We start from the raw sequence: 27,625 nt of genomic DNA on the forward strand, positions 1-27,625 counted from the left end.
GAGGAGCTGACAAGGAGTGGTGCCATGCTTGACCTCGTGCTCACCAACAGGGAAGGGCTGGTTGGGAATGTGATGCTCCAGGGCAGCCTTTGTTGTAGCTATCATGAGATGGTCGAATTTGAGATCCTCAGGACAGTGAGAAGAGCATGCAGCAAGCTCACTGCCCTGGACTTCAAGAGAGCTGACTTTGGCCTCTTCAGGAACCTGCTCAGTAAGGTTCCATGGGATATAGCCCTAGAGGGCAGGGGGGCCCAAGAATGCTAGTTGATATTCAAGGACCACTTGCTACAAGCTCAGGAGTGTTGTGTCCTAACTAGAGGGAAGTGCAGCAGGAGGTCCAGGAGACCTCCTTGGATGAATAAGGAGCTGCTGAGGAAACTCAGAGGGAAAAAAAGAGGCTTATAAATGGTGGAAGCAAGGACAGGTGGCCTGGGAAGAATGCAGGGATGTTGTCTGGGAACCTAGGGACGAGGTTAGGAAAGCTACATTGCAAATGAAAGACAGACTAGGGACAATGTGGGCTCTCTCCGGAATCTATCAGGAGAACTGGCAACCCTGGACCTGGAGAAGACTGAGGTTCTTAATGACCTCTTTGCCTCAGTCTTCACTGGCAAATGCTCCAAGCACATCACCCAAGTCTTGGAAGGCAGACGCAGGGACTGTGAGAATGAAGACCTCAGGCCCACTGCAGGAGAGGATCAGATTTGACACCATCTTAAGAGCCTGAACATGCACAAGTCCATGGGACCTGATGAAATCTATCTGTGGGTCCTGAAGGAGCTGGTGAATGAAGTTGCTAAGCCACTGCCCATCATATTTGAAAAATCATGGTAGTCAGGTGAAATTCCTGACGACTGGAAAAAGGGAAATATAACCCCCATTTTCAAGAAGGGGAAAACAGATGACCCAGGGAACTACAGACCAGTCAGTCTCATCTCTGTGCCTGGCAAAATCTGAAGCAGATTCTCCTGGAAGGCATGCTAAGGCACATGTAAAACAACAAGGTGGTTGGTGACAGCCAGCATGGCTTCACTAAGGGGAAATCCTGCCTGACCAGTTTGGTGGCCTTCTGTGATGGTGCTACAGAACTGGTGGACAGGGGTAAAGCAGTCGATGTCATCTACCTGGACTTGTGCAAAGCATTTGACACTGTCCTGCATGACATCCTTGTCTCTAAATTGGAGAGACATCAATTTGATGGATGGACCACTCGGTGGATAAAGAACTGGCTGGATGGCTGCACGCAAAGAGTTGTGGTCAATGGCTCAATGTCCAGCTGGAAACCAGTAATGAGTGGTGTCCCACAGGCATTGGTGTTGGGACCGGTCTTGTTCAACATCTTTGTTGGTGGCCTGGACAGTGGGATTGAGTGTGCCGTCAGCAAGTTTGCCAATGACACCAAGCTGTGTGGTTCAGTTGATACGCTGGAGGGAAGGAATGCCATCCAGAGGGACCTTGACACGCCTGTGAGGTGGTCTGATGCCAACCTTATGAAGTTTAACCATGACAAGTGCAAGGTCCTACACCTGGGTCTGAGCAATCCCAGGCACAGCTACAGGTTGGGCAGAGAAGAGATTCAGAGCAGCCCTACTGAGAAGGACCTGGGGGTGTTGGTTGATGAGAAAATGAACATGAGCTGGCTTCAGTGCACAGTTGCAGCCCAGAAAGCCAACTGTATCCTGGGCTGCATCAAAAGGAGCATGACCAGCAGGTCGAAGGAGGTGACCCTGCCCCTCTGCTCTGCTCTCGTGACACCTCAGTTGGAGTATTGTGTGCAGTTCTGGTGTCCTCAACATAAAAAGGACATGGAACTGTTGGAACAAGTCCAGAGGAGGGCCACGAGGGTGATCACGGGCTGGAGCACCTCCTGTATGAAGACAGGCTGAGAATTGAGGCTGTTCAGCCTGGGGAAGAGAAGGCTGCGTGGAGACCTCATCTCAGCCTTCCAGTATCTGAAGGGGGCCTATAAGGATGCTGGGGAGGGACTCTTCATTAGGGACTGAAGTGATAGGACAAGGGGTAATGGTTTAAGACTTAAACAGGGAAAGTTTAGATTAGATATAAGGAAGAAGTTCTTTACTGTAAGGGTGGTGAGGGACTGGAATGGGTTGCCCAAGGAGGTTGTGAATGCTCCATCCCTGGTGGTGTTCAAGGCCAGGTTGGAGTCTTGGGTGACATTGTTTAGTGTGAGGTGTCCCTGCCCATGGCAGGGGGATTGGAACTAGACGATCTTAAGGTCCTTTCCAACCCTAACTATTCTATGATTCTGTGATTGGGTATTATGTCCATCCCTTGTCTATAGTACATCCAAAGTAAAAGGTAAACTCACACATACTTCTGTAGTGGTGGGAGACCACCACAGAGACCATAACTGAGAGTAGCTTGTCTGTGATGTATGAGTGTGTGTCAGAACATAGGCTGAAATTGTCTAGCCTCATCTGTAAGGCAGAGACTTGGAGAGTCTAACAGAAATCTAACACAAATACTCTGTTTTCCTGGCTTTTTGGTGGGACTTGCTGAAAACATTGTATCTTTCTTATAGGGAATTCTATCCTCAGTTCATTTATAATCACATTTATTCCAGGAGAATCACTTGCAGTAACAAAACTGTAAACTCCAAGGCAGCATGAATCTCTCACCTAAGTATCAGTTTCTTCTTAAATGTAACATGGACCAAATTGGAAGCCAGTTACAGTGCTTGTCTGGGGACAGTCTGATGGCATGTAAAAGATGTACAATCCTCAGTTTCTGAAAGAATGAAGTCAGGCAACAGTAAATGCACTTTTCCTTCCAGTCTGTCAATAACTTCCCTTCCAACAGCTTGTAAGCCTCTAAGACTCAGCAGTGCATGCACTGTTTAGCTCATAACCTTTGATGAGACCACTTTGACACTAGCAGGACAAGTTTGTGTTTGTAGAAATAACTCATCTCCTTCGTTTGAACATTATAAATTACCCTCTACCTTCAAACTTCTTCTAGCCTTCTGCCTTGTGTTGCTAGCAAAGAAAAGGTTATGTTGCCTTGGGTCCTTTAACAAGCACTCATTTCCTCACTTGCAAACCCAGTCTGAGTACAATGCATAAATCTTTTATCAGGATATGTGGTCTTGACTAGGGAACATCTATCTTCTACATGCACTTACAATGCCACTGTAAATCTCCCAAGGGAAGGATGGGGGTTCAGCAAGCTCAGGAATTTGCATGACAGATCACCACCACAGCCACCTTCTCCAAGACCATGGCTGTATTCAAGCCTAGTGATGTGCTCACCTGCAGGGTGCTAAACTGAAAGCTCTGTAGAAGCAGTGTGCCCAATACCTGGGGTGTTCAGCCAGCTACACTTTTCTGTGCTCCTTTTTCAGTGTGGCACCATGTTTCCCATTGTCTAGCCAATTCCCTTTGTAACACCAGACAGCTACATTTGTATGTTAATAGACACCTTCACCGCAAGGTCTGTTACAGGAATATAGTGAAGTTTTAAACGCAATTACTTCAAAAAAAAAAAAAAAAGAAAAATCTAACTTTCAGTAAGTGCTTGACAAGGGCAGCCATGTATGATGCAAAAAGGAAGTGAAAAGGAAAAATTTTAAATGTTTAATAGAGACAGAGATATGTCAAGCCAGCTAAGGGAAGCCAATGTACAGCACTGGGCTGCTTGCTATAAGCTTGTCTGAAAACACAGTGGATTTAAAACTCAGAAACAAAAGTTTGTCAGATTTGAAAATACAATTTCAGATGTTCCTTTATTCCAATACCATGGCAATAAGCAAAGTGTTAAAGGATTACTGTGTAAAGGTGGAGGAAGAGTCAGAATGCCTCTCCCTATCATTCTCTTGCCTATATTTCAAAAACACAGAAGAAAGAAATTATTAAAGTGCAAGTTAAAAACAAAGCTATACAGACAATGGTTGCTGAGTTTGTGTGAAACACAGGGGAAATAACAAACCGATTTCTAACCCAGAATCTAAATCAACTCTCACTCAAGTCCCTGGGAACCTTTGTAAAGGGCTCTGAGGATTAAACTTTTAGAATTGAGCATCTGCTAAGAAACTGTGGATAGCATTAAGCTCACTCAGCCTGTCAAGAGGGAAACACATGTGTGGTCCAGCTTTTCCCTATCCATAGGGAAGAAATCATTGCAGCCAAACAGCTTGCTTATTGTATGATGCAGGGTCTTGCCAATCCTGCATCTGACTACGAGGCATGTGAACAGGTCTTTACAGAAACTGGAAGAGAGGAGAGAGGCTGCAGAACACTGTGGCCTAAAGAACAGCACAATGAAGGAATATAATGAAATATTTTTATGTTAAAGCATTGGGAATATAAAATCCAGAACGCTGTGGAATATAAAATCCAGGCACTCCACTGAAATGCCTGCAGTTGGTTCCTAGAGGGAGAATGATTTAGTTGCAAGGCGCTGTGTATAAGATTTAAATTTAGGATCAAGGTCTTCTTTTCTTTTTTGTTGAACATACTCCATCTTCATTAGGAGGAAGCAAAATTATGGGCTTTGATAGATGAGATAGCTGTAGCACATACCAGGTAAGAAACAACCAGAGGATGTGAGAAACAGACTATGAGGCCACTTCAAACTATTAAATAGGGGAGTAAAGCTATATTCTAAGCCAGGTGGGAAGTGATGATAGAGAGGATGTTAGGATGGAAAGGTGCCTTGGAGAGATCCAAAGGGACATCCCTATATGAAACTGTGGGAACGGATAAAACCCCAAGTGCCATGTACACAGCTGCACACGCGTTTGTGTGCTGCACATCACTTGGGAAATGCATGGAGATGTTTTTCCTGCTCCTGGGGACAGAGGGTGAAGGAAAGCTGCACCTTCTTAGCCTTGCTGGCTTGTTGGACATAACGCAGTGTCAAACTAAATGTCAGACATCAGCCATGGGTGTGAGCTTACACCTACAACGTAATTGCTTCTCAAAAAAAAAAGTGCCAAAGGCTTGGACAGCTTTAGTTTGCAAATTTAATTAGAGGATTAGCAGAGTTTTCTTTTCCTGTGTGGAAGCTATTAGGAATAGGAATAATTAAGAATAGATTACCACATCCCTGGCAGTGTTTAAGGCCAGACTCTGGATGGGGCTTTGAGCAACTTATTCTAGTGGAAGGTGGCCCTGCCTTTGGCAGAGGGGCTGGAACTAGATGATCTTAAGATCCTTTCCAACCCAAACCACTCTGTGACTCTATCATCCTGTGATCAGCTCATTTAATATAGCTACTTATTGCATTAGTACAGTTCTTGCTTAAGCACTGCAGAGCACAGTATTTCGCTTTACATAGAAATACTTTCACAGTGAGTCACAACAAAATGAGATTAACTGAAAGTGCGCACAAAACATAACCAACGAGAATACAAACACCACAGATACCAACCAGCTGGGAAGGGGGCGGTCTCACTGGACAGTGCTACTCACAAGGTGACAGATGAATAGCTGGGAATATTCTTGGTCTGCACAGAAAAGACAGCTCAGTGTACCTTGTTGTTGTGAACTTGACATTACTAAATATTATTTGAGATCAGTTTTGGAAAAAAAAGTCTGAATTACAGGTCTTGGTGATCACTTTTTGGGTAGCCTGACTTAAACCAAGACGAAGAAGCTGTTTCAAGGCTTTCTCTTTCAGCATACCCCCCTCCTCTCTTTGACTGCTCTCACTGCAACCCTTGCATTTCCAGTGACTGTGAGAGATGTTACAGGTGTACAGGGGAGGCTGACATGCTGCCTGAGTTCACACATTCAAGCAGAGATCTAAGGAATGGTCTTTAGTTTCCACACTGCAAAACAAACATTTTCCCTGTGCATCCTATCTGCAGTTTTTGTTCCCCGTGGGATCAGCTCTAGTCTAACCACAGAACAGACCCTTCCCTTCTCCCTCCCAGTCAGCAGGAACCTCTGCTGATTAAACAACCCAGTGCACCAAGAGCACAACCGTGGTCTCTCTGCAGGGGTTCTCTGATGTCCAGGTAGGGACAGCATCCCCCTCAAACTTCCATGAGGAACATGGTCCAACCAAAGGACCAAGGCTCTGTGGAGGTTGATGTAAATGGTCCTGCACAGCCATGTGAAAACAATCACCAGCTCACCACCCTGACAAACCTTCCAGCAAAAGGAGGTCCTGCACTCTTAAGTTCAGTGATACATGCCTCATGGCGTATTATTTTCCTCCCTTCTGAAGAAGGAAAAAATATGTACTCATACAATACATGAGATACTCCAAAACACTCTTAAGGTGATGGGAGTCGAGGTGGGGGAGGGAGGGGAGGAAGAAGGAGGGGAGTGAGCGAGCAGCTGCATGATTCTGAGTTACTGGCTGGGGTTAAACCATGACACTCTTGGATGCTCCATTTCTGGCAGTGTCCTAGGCCAGGTTGAATAGGGCTTGGACCAACCTGGTCTAGTGGAAGGTGTCCCTGCCCATGGCAGGGGATTGGAACTGCATGAGCTTTAAGGTCCCTTCCAACCCAAACCATTCTGTGATGCTATTATTCTATGACCATCAATTTCTAACTCTTTATGCAGAGAGGACTATGCAAAGACGAATATTTCAATATGTAGGCAGAAGGAAAAGCTCAGTACTTGACCGAAACTTTTTATTTTGTGTTACATAAGACTGAGATAATTATATCTGGTAATCTCCCTGGTATTCAGGACACACTGAATTTTAAGTCATCCTAGATATTTGGATTATTGTAAATAAAAAGCAACAGTGATTTCTACTTCCTTATTGCAGATAGCGTATTTAAAATTTGCTATGTATTGTGTTTTCCAATTCCTTCTTCCCCAGGAATCACCCTTTTTCTTACAGCATATTTTAAAGTCATAAAAACTGACTGCTTAAACATTCCAGTAAAATCAGAAATTATTTTTCATGTTTATCACTAGATGCAGCTAACAGTATTTTATATAAAAGTCACATTATTTTATAACACTTGAAAAAATACTTTCATTTATAAGCAAACATTCTAAGAGCTAGAAATTCTTCTTAGATTTCTATTATCTGGCTTTATCTTGTTTACCTTTTATTTCCCCTGATTAGTATCTTAGGCACTGTCCTGCTTTTCTCTACAACTCTCTTATGACATAAACCAGTTTAGTCTCAGACAAGAACACCATTTCAGTTAGCAGCATGGCCTGCAAGGAGTCACATCTTAAGACGACTTGTTTCAGAATTATTTTTTTATGATTTTTAAGAAATTAAGGAAACATCCTTTGCTTTCTACTTTCTCTATAGCTAGGCAGGGAGAAAAATCTATAATGTAATTAAGGAATTCAATGAAACTGTGCATTTGTAGCTGAGGAAGAAGAAACTGCTGTACCATTTCAAGCAAGCAGAGGATTTCCACACCAAAGGTATGTAGCCATGTACAACGACAGTCGTAGCATCCTTAAGGTAAGCAGAACTCTATAATTTCGAGAGTATTCCAGTATTTTTAGTAAGCTACCACACTGGGCAAATTCACAGGTTCCCCTATACAGAGCCAGAGAAGAACAGTCAACAGTGCTGGACTGATGCAGGTCAAAGACCCAAATAAGTGGTCTTGGGACTAAATCCAGGTTTACCTACTGTATTTTCAGTCCTGAATTAATCCTTGTTCAGCTGCAAATACCTTCCTTGGATCTGGCCATAAGCTTTCTAAAAAAAACTAGCAATTCTGATCAGCAGACTGTAAATTTGTCATCCAAAACTGAACGATTTAACCAGTATTTGTTCTGGGATTTGATTGCCAGAGATTTTGCAAGGAAATGAAGGAAAGCATGGAAAACAGCTGGGAAAAGTATGCCGAGATGGTGAATTTCAGCTTGCTGTGGCCTTTGTGTTTAGGAATAAGTGAAAGGTAATGAGAACCATTCACTCCATTCATATACTCCAAAATCTGTAAGGGGGAATGAGACAGTTCAGGCTTACTTTAAAAAGATTCTTTTAGCCCAGTACTTGGACTGCGACATCCTGGGGTGAGACTAGGGAGGGAGGCCCCCCCAACAGGCATTCTGAAGTGTGATCCAGAATCTGGAACAGAGATGTAATCTACCAAGCCTTTACCTCCCTATGAAACACACATTTACATCGGAACTAAGAAGTTAAAATAACTGAATTAAGTTCTTACTAAATTTTGCATATAATAGAAATATTTGGGTAATTTACTTTTCACTAGACTTCAATAAGCAAACATTACTTTCATTACTTTTTTATTTTCAAGCAGTGAACGGACTGTTGTGGTTTAAGCCCAGTTGGCAGTCGCTTGCTCACTCCTCCCCTGCCCTCCCCACCCCTGGCTCTCGGAGGGATGGGGAGGAGAATCAAAAGAATGTAACTCCCATGGGTTGAAATAAGAACAGCCCAGTAACTAAGGTACAACACAAACCACTGCTGCTACCACCAATAATAAGAGAAATAACAAGGGAAAACATTACAACTGCTCACCACCCGCCAAACGATACCCAGCCTGACCCGAGCAGTGATCTAACCCTTCTGGGTAACTGCCCCCAGTTTATATGCTGGGCATGACATCCTGTGGTATGGAATACCCCTTTGGCTAGTTTGGCTCAGGTGTCCTGTTTCTGCTTCCTCCTGACTTCCCCTCCTCCCTGGCAGAGCATGAGACTCAGAAAGTCCTTGGTCAGACTAAACATTACTGAACAGCAACTAAAAACACCAGTGTTATCACCACTGTTCCCAGGCTAAAAGTCAAAAACACAGCACTGTACCAGCTACTAAGAAGGAGAAAAATGACTGTTACTGCTGAACCCAGGACACAGACTTATTGCAACATCTGACTCAGCTGACATTCCAGTGATACTTGAATTAATTTACGTGTGTTGTAAACTTACGTGGTAGATAAATTCGTGTTATTTCTATAAATACTTCTGGAAAACTCTGCAATACAAAGAAAAGTCCTCTTGAGAATTACTTCAGTGAAGGGTGCCATATGCCAGTAAGAAAGGTAACTGGTAATGTGCTTTACTTTGGATATTGTATAATAATGTTCTTCTATAACCAAATAAAAAAGGCAGTGACAACACGTCCAGCTCTCTCTCTCCTATTCAAATGGTCTACCAGTTTTTGTGGCTAGCCTGTGGCACTGTGATTTCTACATGGCAGTACATTCAAGATGCACAAAGGCATTCAATTTTTTATGTTAAGAGCAGGGAAAAGAGAAGAGTGAAAGAGGTTAAGAACGTGATAAATACCAACTTTACAAAACTGGATAAATGCCATAAAAGGCAAAAAGAGTTATCAAAGAGACTGCACCTTTATGTACAGTACAAAGCTGTATTTTTCACATCAATATTAAATTTTAATGATGTCAGTAACATGTTGGCACAAGCAGAAGGAGCCAATACGCTATGCAGGTTTCAAAAACATTTAGACATTCCTTTCCTGAAGGCCATCTCAAGACTTAGCAGGAACTCCCACTACAACCAAGGACTGTCTAGGTAAGGGTCACTCCTCCTCAACCTTACAGCTGTCAGTACACAATTGTCGTGGTTTAAACCCAGTCAGGTAATTCGTTCGCTCACTTCCCCCCCTTTCTTGCCCTCCCCCTGCTCTTGGAGGGACGGAGAGGAGAATCAAAAGAATGCAACTCCCACGGGTTGAGATAAGAACAGTTTAGTAACTAAGGTATAACACAAATCACTACTGCTACCACCAATGATAATAATGATAAAGGAAATAACAAGGGAAGAGAATACAACACCTCAGCACCAGCTGACCGATAACTCGGCCCCCAAGCCCGACCAAGCTCCGACCGATACCTCCTCCAACCCTGCAGTCTCCCAGCCCTTCCGGCTAACTCCCAGTTACATCCTGGGCATGACGTGCTGTGGTATGGAATAGCTCTTTGGTCAGTTTGGGTCAGGTGTCCTGTCTCTGCTTCCTCACAACTTCCCCTCCTCCCTGGCAGAGCATGAGGCTCACAAAGTCCTTGGCCAAACCAAAACATCATTGTTATCAGCTCTGTTCCCGAGCCGAAAGTCAAAACACAGCACTGCACCAGCTACCAAGGAGGAGAAACATGACTGCTACTGCTGAACCCAGGACAACAATCAAACTTGCTGTCCCAGCACACAGACAATACTCTGTCTTAAAATAGGGCACACCTATTGATAATGCCACTGTCAAAACTGTACTGCAAATGTCTGTAAGTTGAAGCTTAGTGTGAATTTAGGAAAAAAACCAAAAACCCCAAACTAAAAAAAAATAAAAATAAAAAATAAAAAAAACCACAACAACCCAAAATCCAACAGAAGGTAAACTCAAGAGCAGCTTCCCATCCTTCTGTCCCTTAGGACTCCTACTATGACAGACGCAAGAGTCCCAGCTTACCACAGCAAAAGAAATGGAAAAAAAAAATACTGCAAAATTAATGCATTTCCCTCGTTTTCTGCAAGTCTTTGTTCCTTTCAACCCTGCTTGTTACCAAAGGCAAAGCAATGTCTGTCTGGTGGCCTGTCTAGACTATGCCTGACCTCATTCTCCACAAAGGTACCCAAGTGAGCTCTGAACTCATCACATCCCATCCCAGAGCTCTGCTAATAACTGTTGGTGCTCCACATCTGCAGAACAAGATCTAGATAACCTTGAACTGTACAGTGTGTTTCATTATGAAGGTACCTTAAAACTGGCACTAAACACACCTAATAATAGCACGCATCTCATTATAGTGTATTCTCAAATGCAGTAGCTTTTATAATTAGCTGACACATCTACAAGAAACCTTATTGGTGGGATAGCAAGATAATCTCTGTTGTGGAACTGAGCAGGGCTAAAATAAGTTATTTTCCAATATGATCACAGACATTAAGAGAACTGCTGTAATTGCTTCATATTTGATAGCATGAGCAGGCCAGTAACACTGTGTCCATTTCCCCAATCTTAATTGTATTTCTTCATTTTTTTTTCAGACTCCATCCAGGTGTTTTTTTTCTTGTTTGAATGCTCCTTTGAGAGCAAAGAGAGTCTTACTAAAAGCGCATTTAGCACATGTGGGAATTTAGCAATGGCTCATTTATTCTCTTTGAAGACTATGGTCAGAGGTCTTTAGCTCCAATGCACTGTGTCCATGTGCATTAATGATAGAGAATTACATTCATTATGCTTCACAGTGTGTGGCACAGAAAACACACATGTGCACTGTAACCTTGAAAGACTAGTTTTCTTCTTCAGCTTTTCCAGTTTAAATACTGCAGATCCAGAAGGAGATGCTTGTATTGATTGTTGCCATTTGAGTAGCAGACAAAATATTTAAATGCTACTTTGTCATTTGAAGAACCTGGACAAAAAAGTCTTTGGTGAAGGTTGGTAATTGTTTACAGTAGGTAAAAAAACATCCTTTTCTGCACAAAGTTCTCTGTATTGGAAAGACTAATTCAATCACCTGCAGTGAGATTATTTCATATTCACCAGATGCATTATTTTGCAAAAAAATCCTTCATTTACTGGAAAAAATATAAAGGTTCAGTTGTCTTAATGATTACAAAACCTTAGTTTACTCTTTTCCTTATAGCAAAATCAAGATGATACTTTACTTCTTCCCACTCGTGGTGGGTCAATCCTGGCTGGATGGCAGGTGCACACCAAAGCCGCTCCATCACTCAAATCATAGTAGGATAATAAGAAATAAACCCAAACCTTAATACACCTTCTCCCTACCTCTCCCTTCTTCATGGTCTCAAATTCACTCTCAAATTCTCGACCTCCTCCCTCCTAGCAGCAAGGGGGACGGGGAATGGGGGTTGTGGTCAGTTCATCACACATTGTCACTGCTGGTCCTTCCTGCTCAGGGCAGAGCTCCTCACACTCCTCCCCTGCTTCCTTGTGGGGTCTTCTCTCCATGGGGCCACAGGTCCTGTCAGGAGCCTGCTCCGGTGCAAGTTTCCCACAGGGACACAGGCATCCCCCTGCTCCAGCATGGGGTCTTCCATGGGTTGCAGGGAGATATCTGCTCCATTACAGACCTCCACAGGCTGCAGGCAGGTATCTGCTCCACCATAGACCTCCATGGGATGCAGGTGGGTATCTTCACGACCATGGACCAATATGGGCTGCAGGTGGGCATCTGTTCCACTGTTGACCTTCACGGGGTACAGTTGGATATCTGCATGACCATAGATCTCCATGAGCTGCAGGGGGACATCCTGCCTCCCCACGGTCTGCACCATGAGCTACAGGAGAACCTCTGTTCCAGTAAGCACCTCCTCCCTGCCTTCTGCACTGACCTTGGGGTCTGCAGGGCTGTTCCTCTTACATATTCTCATTCCTTCCTCAGGCGGCAGTTGCTCCTCTGCAGTAACTTTTCCTCCTTCTTAAATTTGTTATCCAGTGGCATTGCTAACGTTGCTCATGGGCTCAGCCTTGACCAGCTGCGGATCCATCTTTGATCCAGCTGCACTGGCTCCACTGAATAGGGGGGAAGCTTCCGGCAGCTTCTCATAGAAGCCACCCCTGCAGCCCCTTCTCCCCCCACTACCAAAACCTTGCCATACAAACCCAATACACAACTTAATAAAATATATCTTTTAAATACAACAAACTTTTGCCAAAGTTTAAGCATGTCAACATCATTGTTCTTTCTCACAGTAAGATATTTCACCTGGCTGTATTTATAAAAGAAAACTAAACTGGGTATCATACTCCCATTGGAAATTTGGACTTAGTAGCTACAAATAAAAACGAGTAAAATACATTTCTCTTTTTTTCCCAGCTTTACTCTGCATTTGACAAAGCACTGAGGATGCTAGTTGCATAGTTTGAACTGCTTCTTTCACCTCATCTTATGTTACTCCAACATTATTTACAGGAAGTCTTTCATCAGACTGTGCCAGAGAGGGCCCAAGATCAGCAGGAAAGCTAAAGCTGAAAAGGAAGCAGGCATGCATATGAGTGAAGAAGAAGGAAAATAAAACAGAGACGAGTGCATGCTTTGTGCTTTTGCTCTCAAAACTATTAGTTGCATCATCATCAATCACATCAGTAGAAAAAAGCCTCTTCTAATACAGCAAAACACCACATGCTTTCTTAAATTCACTGCACATGTAAGAGTTCCGGATGCTCTACAGAACTGTGAATTTTTTAATTTGTTAATACTAGAACACAAAAAAAGTTTATCGTATTTATTCTTAGCAACTGCACAGAACTATACAGCACAGTCAAAACTCTGCTACATTTTCGCAATGCAGAGGAGTATCTCTTTATAAACTGAAGTACAATAAAGTTAAAAGACATTATTTTATTTATAAAAGATCCACCTAATAATTTGCCAACATTATTTTTCATGTTTCCTAAAAATATTACAAACTAATTCCAATGCCAGTAAACATTTTGCAAATAAGGGAGAGCGTGGAAAACACTTCAGGGAAGGAATGTGGAGTGAGAAGATTGCATACAATCAGGAAGCAGATGTGGGGCATCATATCATGACACAGCATCTCTTATCTCTCAAAATGCAGAAAGGTCAAATTAATGCACTTAGAACTACACCCTGATGGGATCTTTTATAGTCTCCAGACCTACATTTTGCATCTCAAATATTTTCCGTCTTCAAGCGTGATGTGAAGCTTAAAAACTGTCCTTTCTTTCACCTTCAGGTTTACACATACTTTTCCATTTTTGTAGTTCCTGAGAATCATTTATCTTCCATACTTCAGCAAAGGACTTCAGCTTTTTTCTAGTGAGGGGAAAAAAAAAAACAAAACCATACATTACTCAAAATACTGACGTATTTTTAAATTAAGCGCATCAAACATTAAAAGCCCTACAGTCATCCACAAAAATTTAATACAAAGTCAAATATAGCAGTTTGCATAGCCCAAAATGTTATGTGAACTTTAAACCATCAGTTAATATTTCTCAATATAGATATTCTAGTTCTAGGACAGTCAACACTTCAATTTTATAACTAACTTGCAGTACCAGAAGCATTGATAAGATGAAATAAAACACTGAGCAAGAGTAAGTCATTAAAGGAAATAAACAGCATTGTAGTTTGCACAGTTTAATTTTCAGCATTCAGTTCCTACAAATTTGCACTTGCAGAATCATAAAGAGATAACACATTTTCAAAATAAATGAGTACACACATCCTTCCTGTTTCCTTTTTAATATTTTTCAATTTTAAGAAGGATTCATAAGAGCTGTGAGAAATAACAAGACATTTAAAATGGTTTAACCCACATTCACGATGACAAAGATGTCAAGACTGTATGGAATTACCCAATGGATTTTCTTAAATAATATGAAAGTGATTTATAAAAATATGACAACGCAGCTGGCCTGTGGGTATTGTGACAGTACAAGTGTACTGCTATAAACAGGTCTAATTTTGATGCCCAAAATCATGATAATTTTTATTTCCTACCACACATATAGCATACCCATTTTAAAACTTCTCAGTATCTCTTTTGGCAAGAAGACACAGAACAATACTTTGACATCTAAATCACATTATGACAGTAAGTGAAAATAAATGGGAATACATAAGAAAAAAAAATTTCTATAGTGACCCACATAGGAGAACTGGAAAAATGAAGAATTAAGTAATAAAATAATTTATGCACTGTGAAATTATTAGACACATTTGATGTTGGGTTTTTTTCTGACTTGAGCTCTTAACGTTTATATTGCTAGAATCATATAGAGTCATTGAACGGTTAGGGTTGGAAGGGGCCTTGAAGCTCATCCAGTTCCAAGCCCCTGCCACAGGCAGCGACAACTTCCATGAGACCAGGCTGCTCCAAGCCCCGTCCAACTCGGCATTGAACACTGCCAGGGATGGGGCAGCCACAGCTTCTCTGTGCAACCTGCGCTATGAATGATAGAATCATAGAACAGTTAGGGCTGGAAAGGACCTTAAGAACATTTAGTTCCATCCCCCCTGCCATGGGCAGGGACACCTCCCACTAAACCATGTCACTCAAGGCTCTGTCCAACCTGGCCTTGAACACCCCAGGGATGGAGTATTCACAACTTCCTTGCGCAACCCTTTGATAGATGATCTACGAGTAACAGACCTGCGATCTATGATCTATGAATGACAGATGCTTGAAGTTCCCTCCAAATCGCATACAAGAGGTCTACAGTGAATAACTTGGTACAAGTCAAACCTGATGAATTAGCAGCTGCTGTGTGGTGGTTGCTGCATGTCCCTGACCCCCTGACATGACATAGCACAGTTGCTTATCAAAGAGGGAGGCAAAACTGTCCCAACTTCAGATGGGTACTCTGGTCTGGCAAGCAAAGCAGCAGTGTCAAGGTCATTATTCTACCGACTACTGCCAGAATCAAGGACTTCCTTTTCTTCTCACTCTCACCCTTTCTTCTTCAGGTAGTGAACCTATTCACATGTAACATTAGGAAACTGAACTTGCATGCTATCAAATGGAGAAAGAATGACATTTCAGCTGGATATGATCCCTGACCTGGTCTGTTCTGTGGTCATGCAAAAGCCACCCCTGTCACCATGGAGAAAAGGGTAGGGAGCACCCTCCTGCAGGAGATAGGGAGCCTGTTCCAGCTTGTTCTCCCCAGTACCTGTGATACCCATGTAGATCGGGTGGCAGCAGTAGGGGCTTCCAGACTTAGTGTTACGTGAGGATAAAGGACTCATCGCAGCTTTAGATTATTTATTCCTTTTCACTTTAAGAATGCAAATAGATTACATACTGAAAGCTAAAATATAGATGGTTGCTTACATATTCAAAAGCTGGTAACAGGGACACAATTAAGGCCTATTATTAAGATAACCCAGTCAGCCCTCACTCTAGCCTTCTCTAGGCACTGTAAATCAGTCTGGTAACTACATCATCACATACTATTTTTATTGCTGATAGGTTTTGTGTGCAATTAACTCCCTTTTTAGCAATGGAGACACACTAGAACTCTGTTTGTGCCCTGTAAAAGTAATATGCTAGCATCGTTTCCATAAAAGATAAACCAAAGGCACATGCTATATTATTTCACATCTTCATTTTATTACATGGTAACTCTGGCCTTCCAACTCATATTCTCACCTTTCTGAACAATATTTTCTTGATTTTAGAACCCTAGTTATCCTGTAACAAGAGAGTTAATATACTGCTAGTAATTTGTTGTTTTACTTTTGTCAATCATAGAATATTATTTCCACATAAAACACGAACTACCACATTATTTTTCCCATAAACTGTCATTCAGCTTCAAATAGAATATTTTTATTTTGATTTCTTAAAAGGGGATAAAAACTGGTGTTAAATGCTAAGCACAGTTAAGTTTCAAAATGACTGCCTGCACCTACAAATATTTAATTTTTTTTCATATGAAATCATTCTGTCAGGATTAGTTACAGCCATCAGACAATAAAGATCCTGATTTCTTATATTCCTAAAGGGCTATTTGCATTTTGCTGATATGACTGCCACTGAAAATAGTAACAACAAAAAAATGGAAATTAATATAAATACTAGCACATATTTACATCTAAACTGTGTACATGATGTTACAGGTTTTATGAAGATGATCCTATTTGATGCACATGGGAATTTTTATAACTAATCTAATACATATGGCCCTAAATGAAAATTCGTTATCAGAAAAGTAACAAAATCCCTAGACTTTCAGTAAAATTTTGTGTGTTTGGGGAACAATCAAAGCACATTTTATATATATATTTGTGTATATATATATATATATATATATATAAAAGTTAAACAAGAAGAATATCCACATTCCCTTCTACACTTTGTGTTTAAGTTTTTCAAGTTTGTTTTTTTTTTCCAGTTCTAAAGTGACTAATATACTTTCTAAATTAAATCTATTAATATTTTCACTGTTATTGGTGTGAACAGAAGTAGGCTGTATTTGAAATTCATCTTCCTAAAAACAGTGATAATACATAACTGAAATAGTATTTTTTCTACTATTTGCTGTAAGAAAATAAAAAATAGTTTATTCCTAATGTTAGCTCAATATGCATTTACGTTTACTTTTTATAATTTTGTCTCAGAGGGCAGCAATTAATCTCTAACATAAGAGCTAAGTATAAAATATAAAGTTTTGATTCAAATAGATACCACCATTTCCTCAGTATCTTTGTCAGTTTTGTTCTTCCTTGAAGGGTAAGAGGATATCAGAAGAAGCTCTTACTACTCTTCTTTTTAATCACACTGTGAGAAATGCTCTTTGATTCATAGCTGGTTTCACTGGGGGGGTTGGGGGAGTGAATCACAATCTTTCTGACCTTTTCATATTCACTATCCCCTCCAACTCCTTTGATTTGTGAGCTGCCTTCTTCAAGATTTCTTCAGGAATATCTGCCAGTTTGGCAACATTTAGTCCGTAACTCCTTGCAGAGACTCCTTTTGTTATCTGATAAAGGAAAGTGATAAATTCAGGACTCTCTTCATCTTCAGATCCTAAAAAAAAAATAAAGCCAAAATCAAAACGTCCTCTATTAGGTCATAAAACAAAACATAACAGACCAAAGACTAAAATACCAAAGACTGTGGTCTTTCATTCATGCTTCTTGTGTGATTTATTCCATTGAAGAAATATGGAAGAAAAATATTTCCATGAGACTACAAATGCTACCTACCCATTGTGAGACTGAAAAAAAATCTCTACTATGCTTTTACCTGATGTCATATCAAGCAGACTCTGTGTGTACAACTTAGAATTTCTGTATGTTAAATTGATTAGTTGTGCTGTAGCTGGGATACTGCATCTCGCATTTGCTGAGCAATGATAAAATAAAGGAAGTGTCAGAACCCCACAACAACAAAAAGTTGCTGCCTGCCAGGAAGTTAGGAGCCATAGAAAATGCTTAGGAAAAAATAAAATTCGGATGATGGATCTTTCACTATGAATTCCTTCTATTCCATGACTAAGATGGAAACATAATAGCCATCATTATAAATAGGATGACTCCTCTTCCTCTTCAGACATCCTTGTTGCATCTCTGCCCAATCTAGGCTTTGTGTAAAGAGCAGAAAAATTATGCGGTTACTCACTGCCATTCATTCTTCTTTTTTAAAAATGCAGGGTTTTGGAAACAATGGAGATTGCCATAAATGTTGATGACTCAAACTGACAATCTGAGTGATACAAGCCAAAGATAGAAAAAAGCCCATGCCATAAAACTCACCTTAAATAAAACAAAATATTAAGACATAAGGAGTTCAAGATACAGGCAGAGTAAGAAACACAGATATGTTGTTGCTTGCAGGCTGTGGTACTACACCTATTGTGATTTCTGTAGCAAAACAGTGAAGAATACATATGACCTGAAGGTTCAGGTCACCTAACACTGAAAGCAGAAATGCTGAGGCAGCACACTGAAACACAAAGTATGGGATTTCACAGACACAGTAGTTAAGGAATAGTAAGTATTGTGTTCGTAACATTTCAATTGCCTGAGAGTATCACAGGCCAACAGTTAATGAACTGAACTCTGAGAGAAAAAGGACACGCAGATATTTAGGGAAAGTGATGTTCTTAGCTGGGAACATCAGTGTGGCCAGGTAGCTCTCACCTAAACACAGTATTACTTTAAACTACCTGTGCTCAAAGTTAACACACATTTGAGGGATCCCTGCTTCTAACATCAGGCTTCTATTTGGCTCCCTCTGGGCCAAACCCTAAATTTTTAATTAACTCTCTGAAAAACATTTTAAAAGTGACAGATTATATATTTAAACAGATTAAGTGGCATACACTAAACTGATTATTTACAGTATTAAGAATGAATTAGGGGGGAGATTAATGGCAAATATCATGCCAATTCTTAAAAAAATTCTCAGAATGAGTCAGCGAACAGACCGTTCCTAAGCAAAGTGGGGAAACCAGAGTAAAAGCAGAATTATCAAGCACCTGACTAAACCTGATACACTAAGAGAAAAAAAAGGAACAAAAAAAAAAAGGCAGTAGTTTATATGGAGAGAAATCCTACATCAAAAATCTATTGTAAGTTTGAAAGCCACATGAGTCATGAGTAAGAGAGATCCAGTACATAAACCATACAGGATTTTCAAAAGGCTTTCGACAAGAGTCAAAAAGCATCAAATGCTCTTCTGAAAACTGAGCATCCATAGTCTAAAAGGCAGGCCTTTGCATTTGTAAATAATAGGTTAAATGATAGGAAACAGGAGGTAACAGTCAATTCTTCAGTTCTCACCAAGAAGCGTGATCATCACTGCAGTTAGAATTGTTCAACATACCCAATATCAAACAAGAAAAAGAGCTAAGCAGTAAGCTAACAAACTTTAAGGAAAATACTAACTACTTAAGAGCAACAGTACAAGAAGAGATGCTGTAACTCTTCTGCTTGGTAAACCCAGAACTGAATGGGATTATGATAAGCAATCTAAAAAAATTACATATGGCATAGCCAGGATGAACAGAAATTGTTCCTTCTCCTCTTCTAATTCAAGAACTGAGACCATCAAGTGAAGTTATATGTTGTTTTAAGAGTTTGGAAACAAACAAAAGGTGGTTCTTTGCACAATGCAGTGTTAAATTTTGAGCATCTTGATGCAGTAGGATGAAGAGGCTAAAAGTACATAAAGATACTCAGGAAAACTAGACAAACTTACTGAAATAAAATCCACTAAAGATACTAAAGAACAGAAAAGACATCTAGCTCTTGAAACCTCCTAAATAGCAAACGTTTGCAGACAGTGAGATCTTTTAGAAGAGTTGTCATATGTTTGATCCCTAATCCCTCCATACCTAATCCTTTGTATTTGGCTTCTGTGAAAAGCCAGGACACTGGGCTTGGTGAATCTTTTATCTGACGAATCTCAGTCATCCTTATATTTAATACTGAAGCGAAATGGTTGTTCAGTTTTCAAGCCCCCTCCAAATGTGTGTATAGACTGATACTCTAGAATTCGAACTTGCACACTGAGTTTTAAATTACTGTAACAATTTTACAGTTTCTGCTTATACCTACAGTAGCAGAATCTCAGAAGGATTTATACTGTACCTTTTTGTTCAACACTTTCCCCCTCATTCACCAGGAAAGCCATGTGGTAATTGCCGACTCTGTCTGGATACACCTTCTCTAGCTCACAAACTGATGGATAGTGAGTGACAAACAGTGTCAATGATTCCACCTACAACAATGTAATAATGTACATAAGAAGGTTTGGCTTTATTTATGTATTTATTTTTAAACAGTGCAATGTATCATACCCATTTCTCTGAGTTTAGATATGCAGTTCTACAAGGAAATGCACACCATGTCAATGTCAGCCTACCATAAAACAGGCTGAAAAATCATTCACAAGCATGTGTCAGATTGAACACTTACATCTCTAATAAAATGTTCAAGTGTAGCATAAGCAATAGCAATTCCATCATGTGTGCTAGTTCCCCTTCCCAATTCATCCAAAATTACTAGTGATCTTGAAGTTGCTTTTCTTATTATCTCAGCAGTATCTGTCAGCTCTTCCATAAAGGTACTTCGGCCTTTGTAAATGTTGTCTGCTGCACCCATTCTGCATTGAAATACAAACCAGATCAGTTTATTAAGTGCAAATAAATGCCAGATAATGCTGGGGAAAAAAAAAAAAAAATTTTTTTTTTTTTAATAAATCTCTTGTTGCTGCTCCAAGCAGAGCAGAAAACACTAGGCAGAACATTCACCTTCTAGAACAAGCTACTTCTTAGGGAAAAAAGCAATGACAGCACATGGTCCATATGTGAGGGTATTCTAAAAGACAGAAGGAACTACTCGTGTACCATTAAGTAAGGGCTTGCGTGCATTCTCCAAGACAAAAGGGTCTACTGACTCCTGGGCATCTGGGGGAGACTAGGCTGTAGCGACAGCAGAGAATTTTTCTGGGCTATCAGTAATCTAGTCCCATTGTAAAACCATAGACAGAATCTCAGCATTCCATGTCAACTACAGGAATTGGAACAAAAATAAGAGGTAGACAAGGGTGTGTTCCCTGGCATGCAATTCTTCCCCTTTGACAAACACTACAAGGCAGCCTGCTTTTCCTTAAAAAGGACCCTGGGAATTTAGACCAGTCAGCTCACGAAAAGGATTCCAGCAAAGGTAGCCATGAAAATTAATTTTACTTTTTTATCACTTAGTTTGGCTATCCACAATTTGCATGTTTTTCAAATGCTAAGAACACCTGAACGTATCATATACTAGCATTTCCACATAGAGACAAATAGACATTAGAGTATCTATGCATCCAAACAGACACGGTGGTTACTTCCTTCCACTGCAGTTTTCACCTCAGAAACCTGTTGGTAATTCACCCTGTTTTTTCTTTTATTTTGCATCTTTCCTTAAATACTCAATTAATGTGCACTCTACCTGAAGAAAGAAAATTTCCTTTTTCCATATATGCTTTTCAGTTACATTAATCACGTTACAGTCTCACTTCTGAGGTAAGTTATCACTACCAAGACAAGGGCTATAAAAATGTGGTTTTTCATTCTCATCAACTTAATAATATAGTTACATACAAGCCACACTGATTTAAGGAAAATTGACTCACCAGCTTAGCATATTACATTTTCAATTATAACAGCTGGCCACAACAGTATTTAAAGCCAATCAAAACCTTTAAAGAGAATCCCAGTATAGGGGTTTTTTCTCTCTTTCAGTGCATCTCTTTCTAATACAAGGGCTTCTGTTGCCTACAGAAGACAAGAAGATACTCATCATTTTATGAGGATCTTATGTTTGTCAAGAGTAATTGACTACCAATACCAAAAGTTAGCAGCAAGACCCAGTACACCTATGATTTCTATATATTCTCTGTCTCCCACCCTGGAAATTCGGTATGGTGCCACACATTGTCACAATATGCAAATCTTCAATTATAAATGAACTAATTTTGTTTGGAGATGGGCATTATGATACCACTGAGTGCTTTTATTTCATAGAGCCTGTGTTGACTCATATACCTACGAGTATGCCTACTGCGTGTAAACACATACACAGTAGGTATACTCCCACATACCCTAGAAGAAAGGTGATTTTGGGCATAAGCTAAATTTCACATGACTTTCACTGAATTAAATATGTAATTCAGGATATTGAGGCTAACATTTTATTAAACCACTTACTACTGTAATAATTTTAAGCGGTGCGTAAGAACTATGAACATACTGCTGAATTTCTCAGTGTCCCCAACACCTACCACCTGGTTTGGTTCAGCCGCACTGTGCTACTATAAAATCAAACAATCCCCTTTTTATCACAATATTGATCAGATACACAAAGAACAATATATCTTCAATCTACTTTTAAGATGATTAACTCCATGAGAACAACAAATACTGTTTACGTCTGAACAATCTCTGGCTTCATAACGGGCAACTGTAACCCTAGTTTCTGACCCTAGGATTGTTAGTATTATTACTTCATTTTTATTTGGCTTTTCATTACAGAGACAGCTTCTAACAAGCTATTTTGCACCTATGATGATTACACTTAGAGAGTTCTCAGTTCTATTTTTTTCTTGGATTGCATAATTTCCACAGAGTCCTCAAAAGCATTTAGTCATTTTGCATCTGATCTGCATTCACAAAAATAATTTTCAGAACTTCTTCACTAAATGCTCAAGATACAAACAGAAGTGAGTTATCATCTTTCTCTTGTTAACAACAGCTGCAAAGAAGCCTTTCTTTCAAGTATCTTAAAACATTCAACTCCAACTCAGGCTTATCTACAGATTTAAGAAAAAGTATGTATTTTTAATTAAAATGTCATTAAACCTCTTAAATATCATCCTTTGGAAACAGGTAGATTGTTCTTTCTGCCGCTGTCCTTGACACTAGGAGAATCACACCTGTTTTTCAAACTTATGTGATAAGCAGTATTATTCGAGAAACAAGAATAACTATTTTAATGTGGATGACTGCATTGATAAAACTAACAGTTAACATGCAGGAAAGCACCGCTCCTGAACTGTATGCTTCAATATTCCTGATGCAAGAAAATTTTTGAGTCAAAACACCTATTGTTTAAACAATCCTTTTTGCTTCAGTTGGTAACAGCTTTACATGATTTTCACTGAATTAAATATGTAATTCAGGATATTGAATTACATATTTGATGTAATTCATTACAAACAACCAGACTTCTACATGATTCAGTGCCTTTCAATCTACATTTTAATGTAGATTCCCTCATGTTTTTATACATCAAAACATCAAACTTTTTCCTGTAATATTCTGCCCACGAGAAGCGTGCAGACATCCAATGTGAAGAATGCCTCTTCAAGTGCTGCCAAGAGATCCATCACTCCTCAGCAAATGCAATTTGGCTGGAAACTACTTGTAATAATCTCTTTGACAGCCAACGAAATATCATAAAACTGAAAGCTCTTCATCCTATGATGTTCAACACATTCATTACATAAAGAAAAAAAAGGCGGTGGGGGAGAAAAAAGGAGTCATTATCTCTTTCCAGTGCTAGGTTTCAAGTGGTAAAGATTCATGTCTATAGCCTCAGAAAAAGCCACAGGGAGGTAACATTTTCAGAAAGGTATGTTAGGTTTCAGGAGGATAAGTTAGGTGATATGGAGCAGTAGCTAGCTTTATGTAAACCAGCTGGTGCTATGTGCTAAACCTGTATGTGGTTCCTTGAAGAAAAAGGAAGAGATTTCTTTATTCTGCAATATTATTCCAGATTTGAATGCAAGCAGGAAATCTGGAGAAAGCAGCAAGAAATCTGGAGAGGGGCTTTTGACAAGGGCCTGTAGGGACAGGGTAAGGGAGAATGGCTTTAACCTGACAGAGGGCAGATTGAGATGAGCTCTTAGGAAGAAATTCTTCTCTGTGAGGGCCCTGGCACCGATTGCCGAAAGAAGCTGTGGCTGCCCCATCTCTGGCAAGGCCAGGCTGGACGGGCCTTGGAGCAACCTGGTTTAGCGGAAGGTGTCCCTTCCTGTGGCAGGGGGTTAGAACTGGATGAGCCTTAAGGTCCCTTCCAACCAAACAAGTCTGTGAAGCTATTAAATGGCTGGGTTTTTAACCTGCTCTCCTGAGTTAAGACATGCACGCAGTACTGACCTTTTCCAATGCAGATGTTTATATCATAGAATCATAGAATATACAATAGTTAAAAATGAATGCGAAACCCAAAAGCTTCTAGTTAGGGCTTTTTTCCATTCTACCTTTCAAAAGAAGTTGTCTAACATGCTGCTGTTAAGTTGCTTTGGTTATAAAATTTGTGAGCAGTTTGTGGAACTCAGGTATTTTAGTATTCTTTTATGTTAGTGTGAATCCCTCACACTGCTTGTGAAAATGACCAAATAGCTCAAGAGCTCCCAGTAGCAGCAAAAAACAATTACATAGTATGAAACAAATCCTAGAAAACAAGACTGCAAAACCATTCTATAAAGCCTTAATCTCATGCAGTTGTTAACATCCTGATGCTATTTAGGAAGTCCTAGTTTAGAAAACATTATCACTGAAAAGCAACAAATGAAATTTACAATTTTTCACCTTGATTTTAGAATCACACATTGACTATAGAAGTTCATCTAAAACACTTCTTGGAGAAATCAAACCTACTGCCTGTTACAGAAGAATAAACCTAATTAGCATAGAGCCTCTACACACTGGCTTTGCAGTTCTCAAGAGAAGGCATTTAGGTTTCCAGATATGGTTTGCCTTCCAGATCTGAAGCCAGAATTCATCTCAGAACGTAGTCATAGTCAATTTATTTATTCATCAAGAGCAATTAACACTGAAAGAAAATTACTCTTTTCCCTGAGAATATCTTAAATGTAAGGTGCAGAGCACCTAGCTCTGAACACCAACAACAAAGACATCCCTTCTGTGATTCAAAGAGAACACTGAGAAAAACACACAATAAATTCATAATGTGATTTTACAATTCCACTCGCTCCCTCTCACACAAAACTCTCCTTGTCTTACAGTTTATGCCTTTTCTTGCATGGGACTGTTCCTTACAACCTCTTTTTGATAACAATGTATGGTTCATCTTTTTTCAAAAGATCTCTTAACAACCCTTTTGCATCCTTTTATTTTTTGCAGAAAACACTCTTCCCAGCTGAAGTTTCATCTGGTCTCTGCAGAAAACAGAAGTATGAGCCTTAACTGAAGGCAGTGTTTATGAGAACAGAAAAACTTGTTATTGCTCCTGCCATGGAGGGAAGAACACTAGCGCAATTTCATTTCAAAACTTAGGTAAATTTTTTCCCATTGAACTGTATTATTGACTGCATTAAGCACCTAGCAAACACCATTTAGAGACTTCACAGGTTAAAAATAAAAAGCACTTTGCAAATCGCTCTGCCAAGAAAATGAAAATGGGCATCCTAAACAGAGGTCTGGCAGGCTGACCACTGCATGTCCTCTCCTCTGGAGCTCCAAGAACTCCAATACCTTTAACAAGAACAATTACTCAGTTTTACTCGCAAAAGCAATTTGAAACCCTGTGTATTTTAGAAACACTGGGACTGATAATAAGGATTTCACAGTGTTCACTACAAAAGTAGCCTAACTGTGATACTGTAACTTCTGGCCACTTTCCACATGCAATGAAAATTTATCAAGTAATTCTTTAGAAGAGAGCATCTGCAAATTTATAACAGTTCACTGGCAAGAAACTAATGCTTCACACTTCCCCACAGAGTACTGGTAAATCGTTTACTTCATTTCCATCAAGCTCTTACTGATGCAAACCCAAAACTGTCAATAAGAATAATAATTTGCAGAAACTGCAATTACAGAATTTGAATAAAACATCCCTCTTTTCCTAAGTATGACAGAAAGCATTGTTATCAGGGTAGTTATTAATTCTGCATTATTCACAGGCAACTTCTAAAAAGTAAATGTGTGCAAAGTTACATGGATGACTATGATAGGAAATCAGAAAATGCTTGTGATACTAACCTCTTTACAGTAAACAGGCACGTGCTCAACCATTTCCACAACTACTTATTTGCAAATTTTAAATGAAGAAATACCAATGGCACGTCACCCAGTTTAGAATAGCTGTTGAAGAGCCTGACAGAATGCAATACACATTCAATGCAAAATTTTTTTACAAAATTTTTATTTTGTGAATTACTGTAAATGAGATATTCTTGTTCATTAAGAAATTAATGAAACTACTACCTAAAATCACTAGAGATACATACTTTGCATTATCCTGGAAAGAAAATCAAGTCCAAAGCAATTCTAACACTCATGGTGGCTTTTATCTTTTTCTTCCCCCTGCTATCATTAGGTAATTGAAATAGCCAGAACAAGTAATTACTTAAACCCATATTATCTTACAGACCTGGCAAACAGGGGCAAGCTGCACACAAGAGCACCCCAGTACTAAAAGCAATGTATCTAATAGGATTAGCTTCCAAGATGTGAACTGCATTGATTTTTTTGATGAAAGCCAGAGGAAAGAAAAAAGCATCCCTGGATTGCAATGAACACTCAATATTTTAAAAGTTTCACCTTGACTGACAGAACAGGTAGGACTGAGTTCAGAAGACAAAATACACCCTAGTCAACACAGTCACAGAGTGACAAGAAGTTACCAATATCCTCATTCCTAATGCTGTAGAAGGCAAAAGAAATTCATTTTTTCTTCCAAAAGCTTATGTTACATTACCTGAAGAACTCCTGAGAAAGCTTTTTCCTGAAATTCATTAGTGATACCCTCAATAATATCAGAACTCCTTAAAATTACTTGTTACATCACATACAGCAAATGCCTCATTCACTGTTAAAATAATAATACAAGATTTCTAGTTAATTCTAAATTTTTACACTGTATTTTAAAACTGGATGAGTCCAAGTGCCCTTTCTCCACCCCACGTTACTCAGAACCCTACAGAAGGTGGCTGTCAGAGGGCTGAGCTCTTGCAGGAGCAGGGTGTACTGCAGCAGAAAAAGGACAGAATAGCAATAGCTTAAATTCCACATTCAAACACACAATGAATTTTGTACCTAATGTATCAATGGATTGCTTCCCACGGTCATCATCTTTTACATTCATTTAAACACATTTTTCACGATGATTTCTCTGCAGGAAACCATTAACACATTAATAAATGTCACAAGAGAAAGAACAGATTAGGAGTACAATCATTTTGCTGGAAGATAAATTATATGTGTAGATATTCAAATTAGGGTGTTTTTTTGAGCCTATAATGTTATCCCGAAGAAGCTGAGAAAAATGAAGACAAAGAAAGACCCAACCCTAAAATATGCACAGGTTTACACTTACTACTCTGGGATTCCAGTGAGGAAACTCAAGGTAATTAAGTTAATGTGCATATGCAGCTGAAGGATTGAGGCCAAGGGGGATTAAAAAGCAGAAACTATAGCAACAGACTAGGGACAATAGCTGAAGTGTTCAGCACAAGTGAACTTTTCCCCTTTAAACCTGTGGATGCTATGGAAAATCCCATTTAAACTGTGACTGGGTTAAATCGTGGCGTGGAAGAGTTTTAGAAAGGTAAGTACCAACACTCAGTGTAAGAGTTAACTTTGCTGAAAGATAGCTTGTCAGCCTCACAGGCAAATTCTGCCACCCCCTTTCGGGGAAAGCTTTTCAATCCCTTTCAGGAATACTGCAATATGCAGCAGAAATTGTTTTATAAATCTCACTGTATACATAAATAACTGTCTTTTTATTGAC

At 39.7% G+C, this 27,625-nt stretch overlaps 1 protein-coding gene and 1 long non-coding RNA gene across 2 annotated transcripts in view; one reads left to right on the forward strand and one right to left on the reverse strand.

The window, feature by feature from the left end:
- Positions 1-9,126: 9,126 nt before the first annotated feature.
- Positions 9,127-10,199, forward strand: LOC133282650 (uncharacterized). Its single transcript, XR_009747685.1, has 2 exons — positions 9,127-9,484; positions 10,054-10,199. It is a non-coding gene; the product is annotated as an uncharacterized LOC133282650 (long non-coding RNA).
- Positions 10,200-13,056: 2,857 nt separating this feature from the next.
- Positions 13,057-27,625, reverse strand: part of MSH3 (mutS homolog 3) — a 125,894-nt gene continuing 111,325 nt past the window's right edge. The window contains 4 exon segments of the mRNA XM_061478756.1: positions 13,057-13,681; positions 17,228-17,402; positions 19,970-20,099; positions 20,297-20,483. Coding sequence (XP_061334740.1) covers positions 13,573-13,681; positions 17,228-17,402; positions 19,970-20,099; positions 20,297-20,483 — 601 coding nt within the window. The 3' untranslated portion in view covers positions 13,057-13,572.

This window comes from Pezoporus flaviventris, unplaced genomic scaffold (genome assembly GCF_033815535.1).
Source record: "Pezoporus flaviventris isolate CSIRO_AGI_PZ_B2104156 unplaced genomic scaffold, CSIRO_AGI_Pfla_v1 ptg000131l, whole genome shotgun sequence".
Taxonomy (NCBI): Eukaryota; Metazoa; Chordata; class Aves; order Psittaciformes; family Psittacidae; genus Pezoporus; species Pezoporus flaviventris.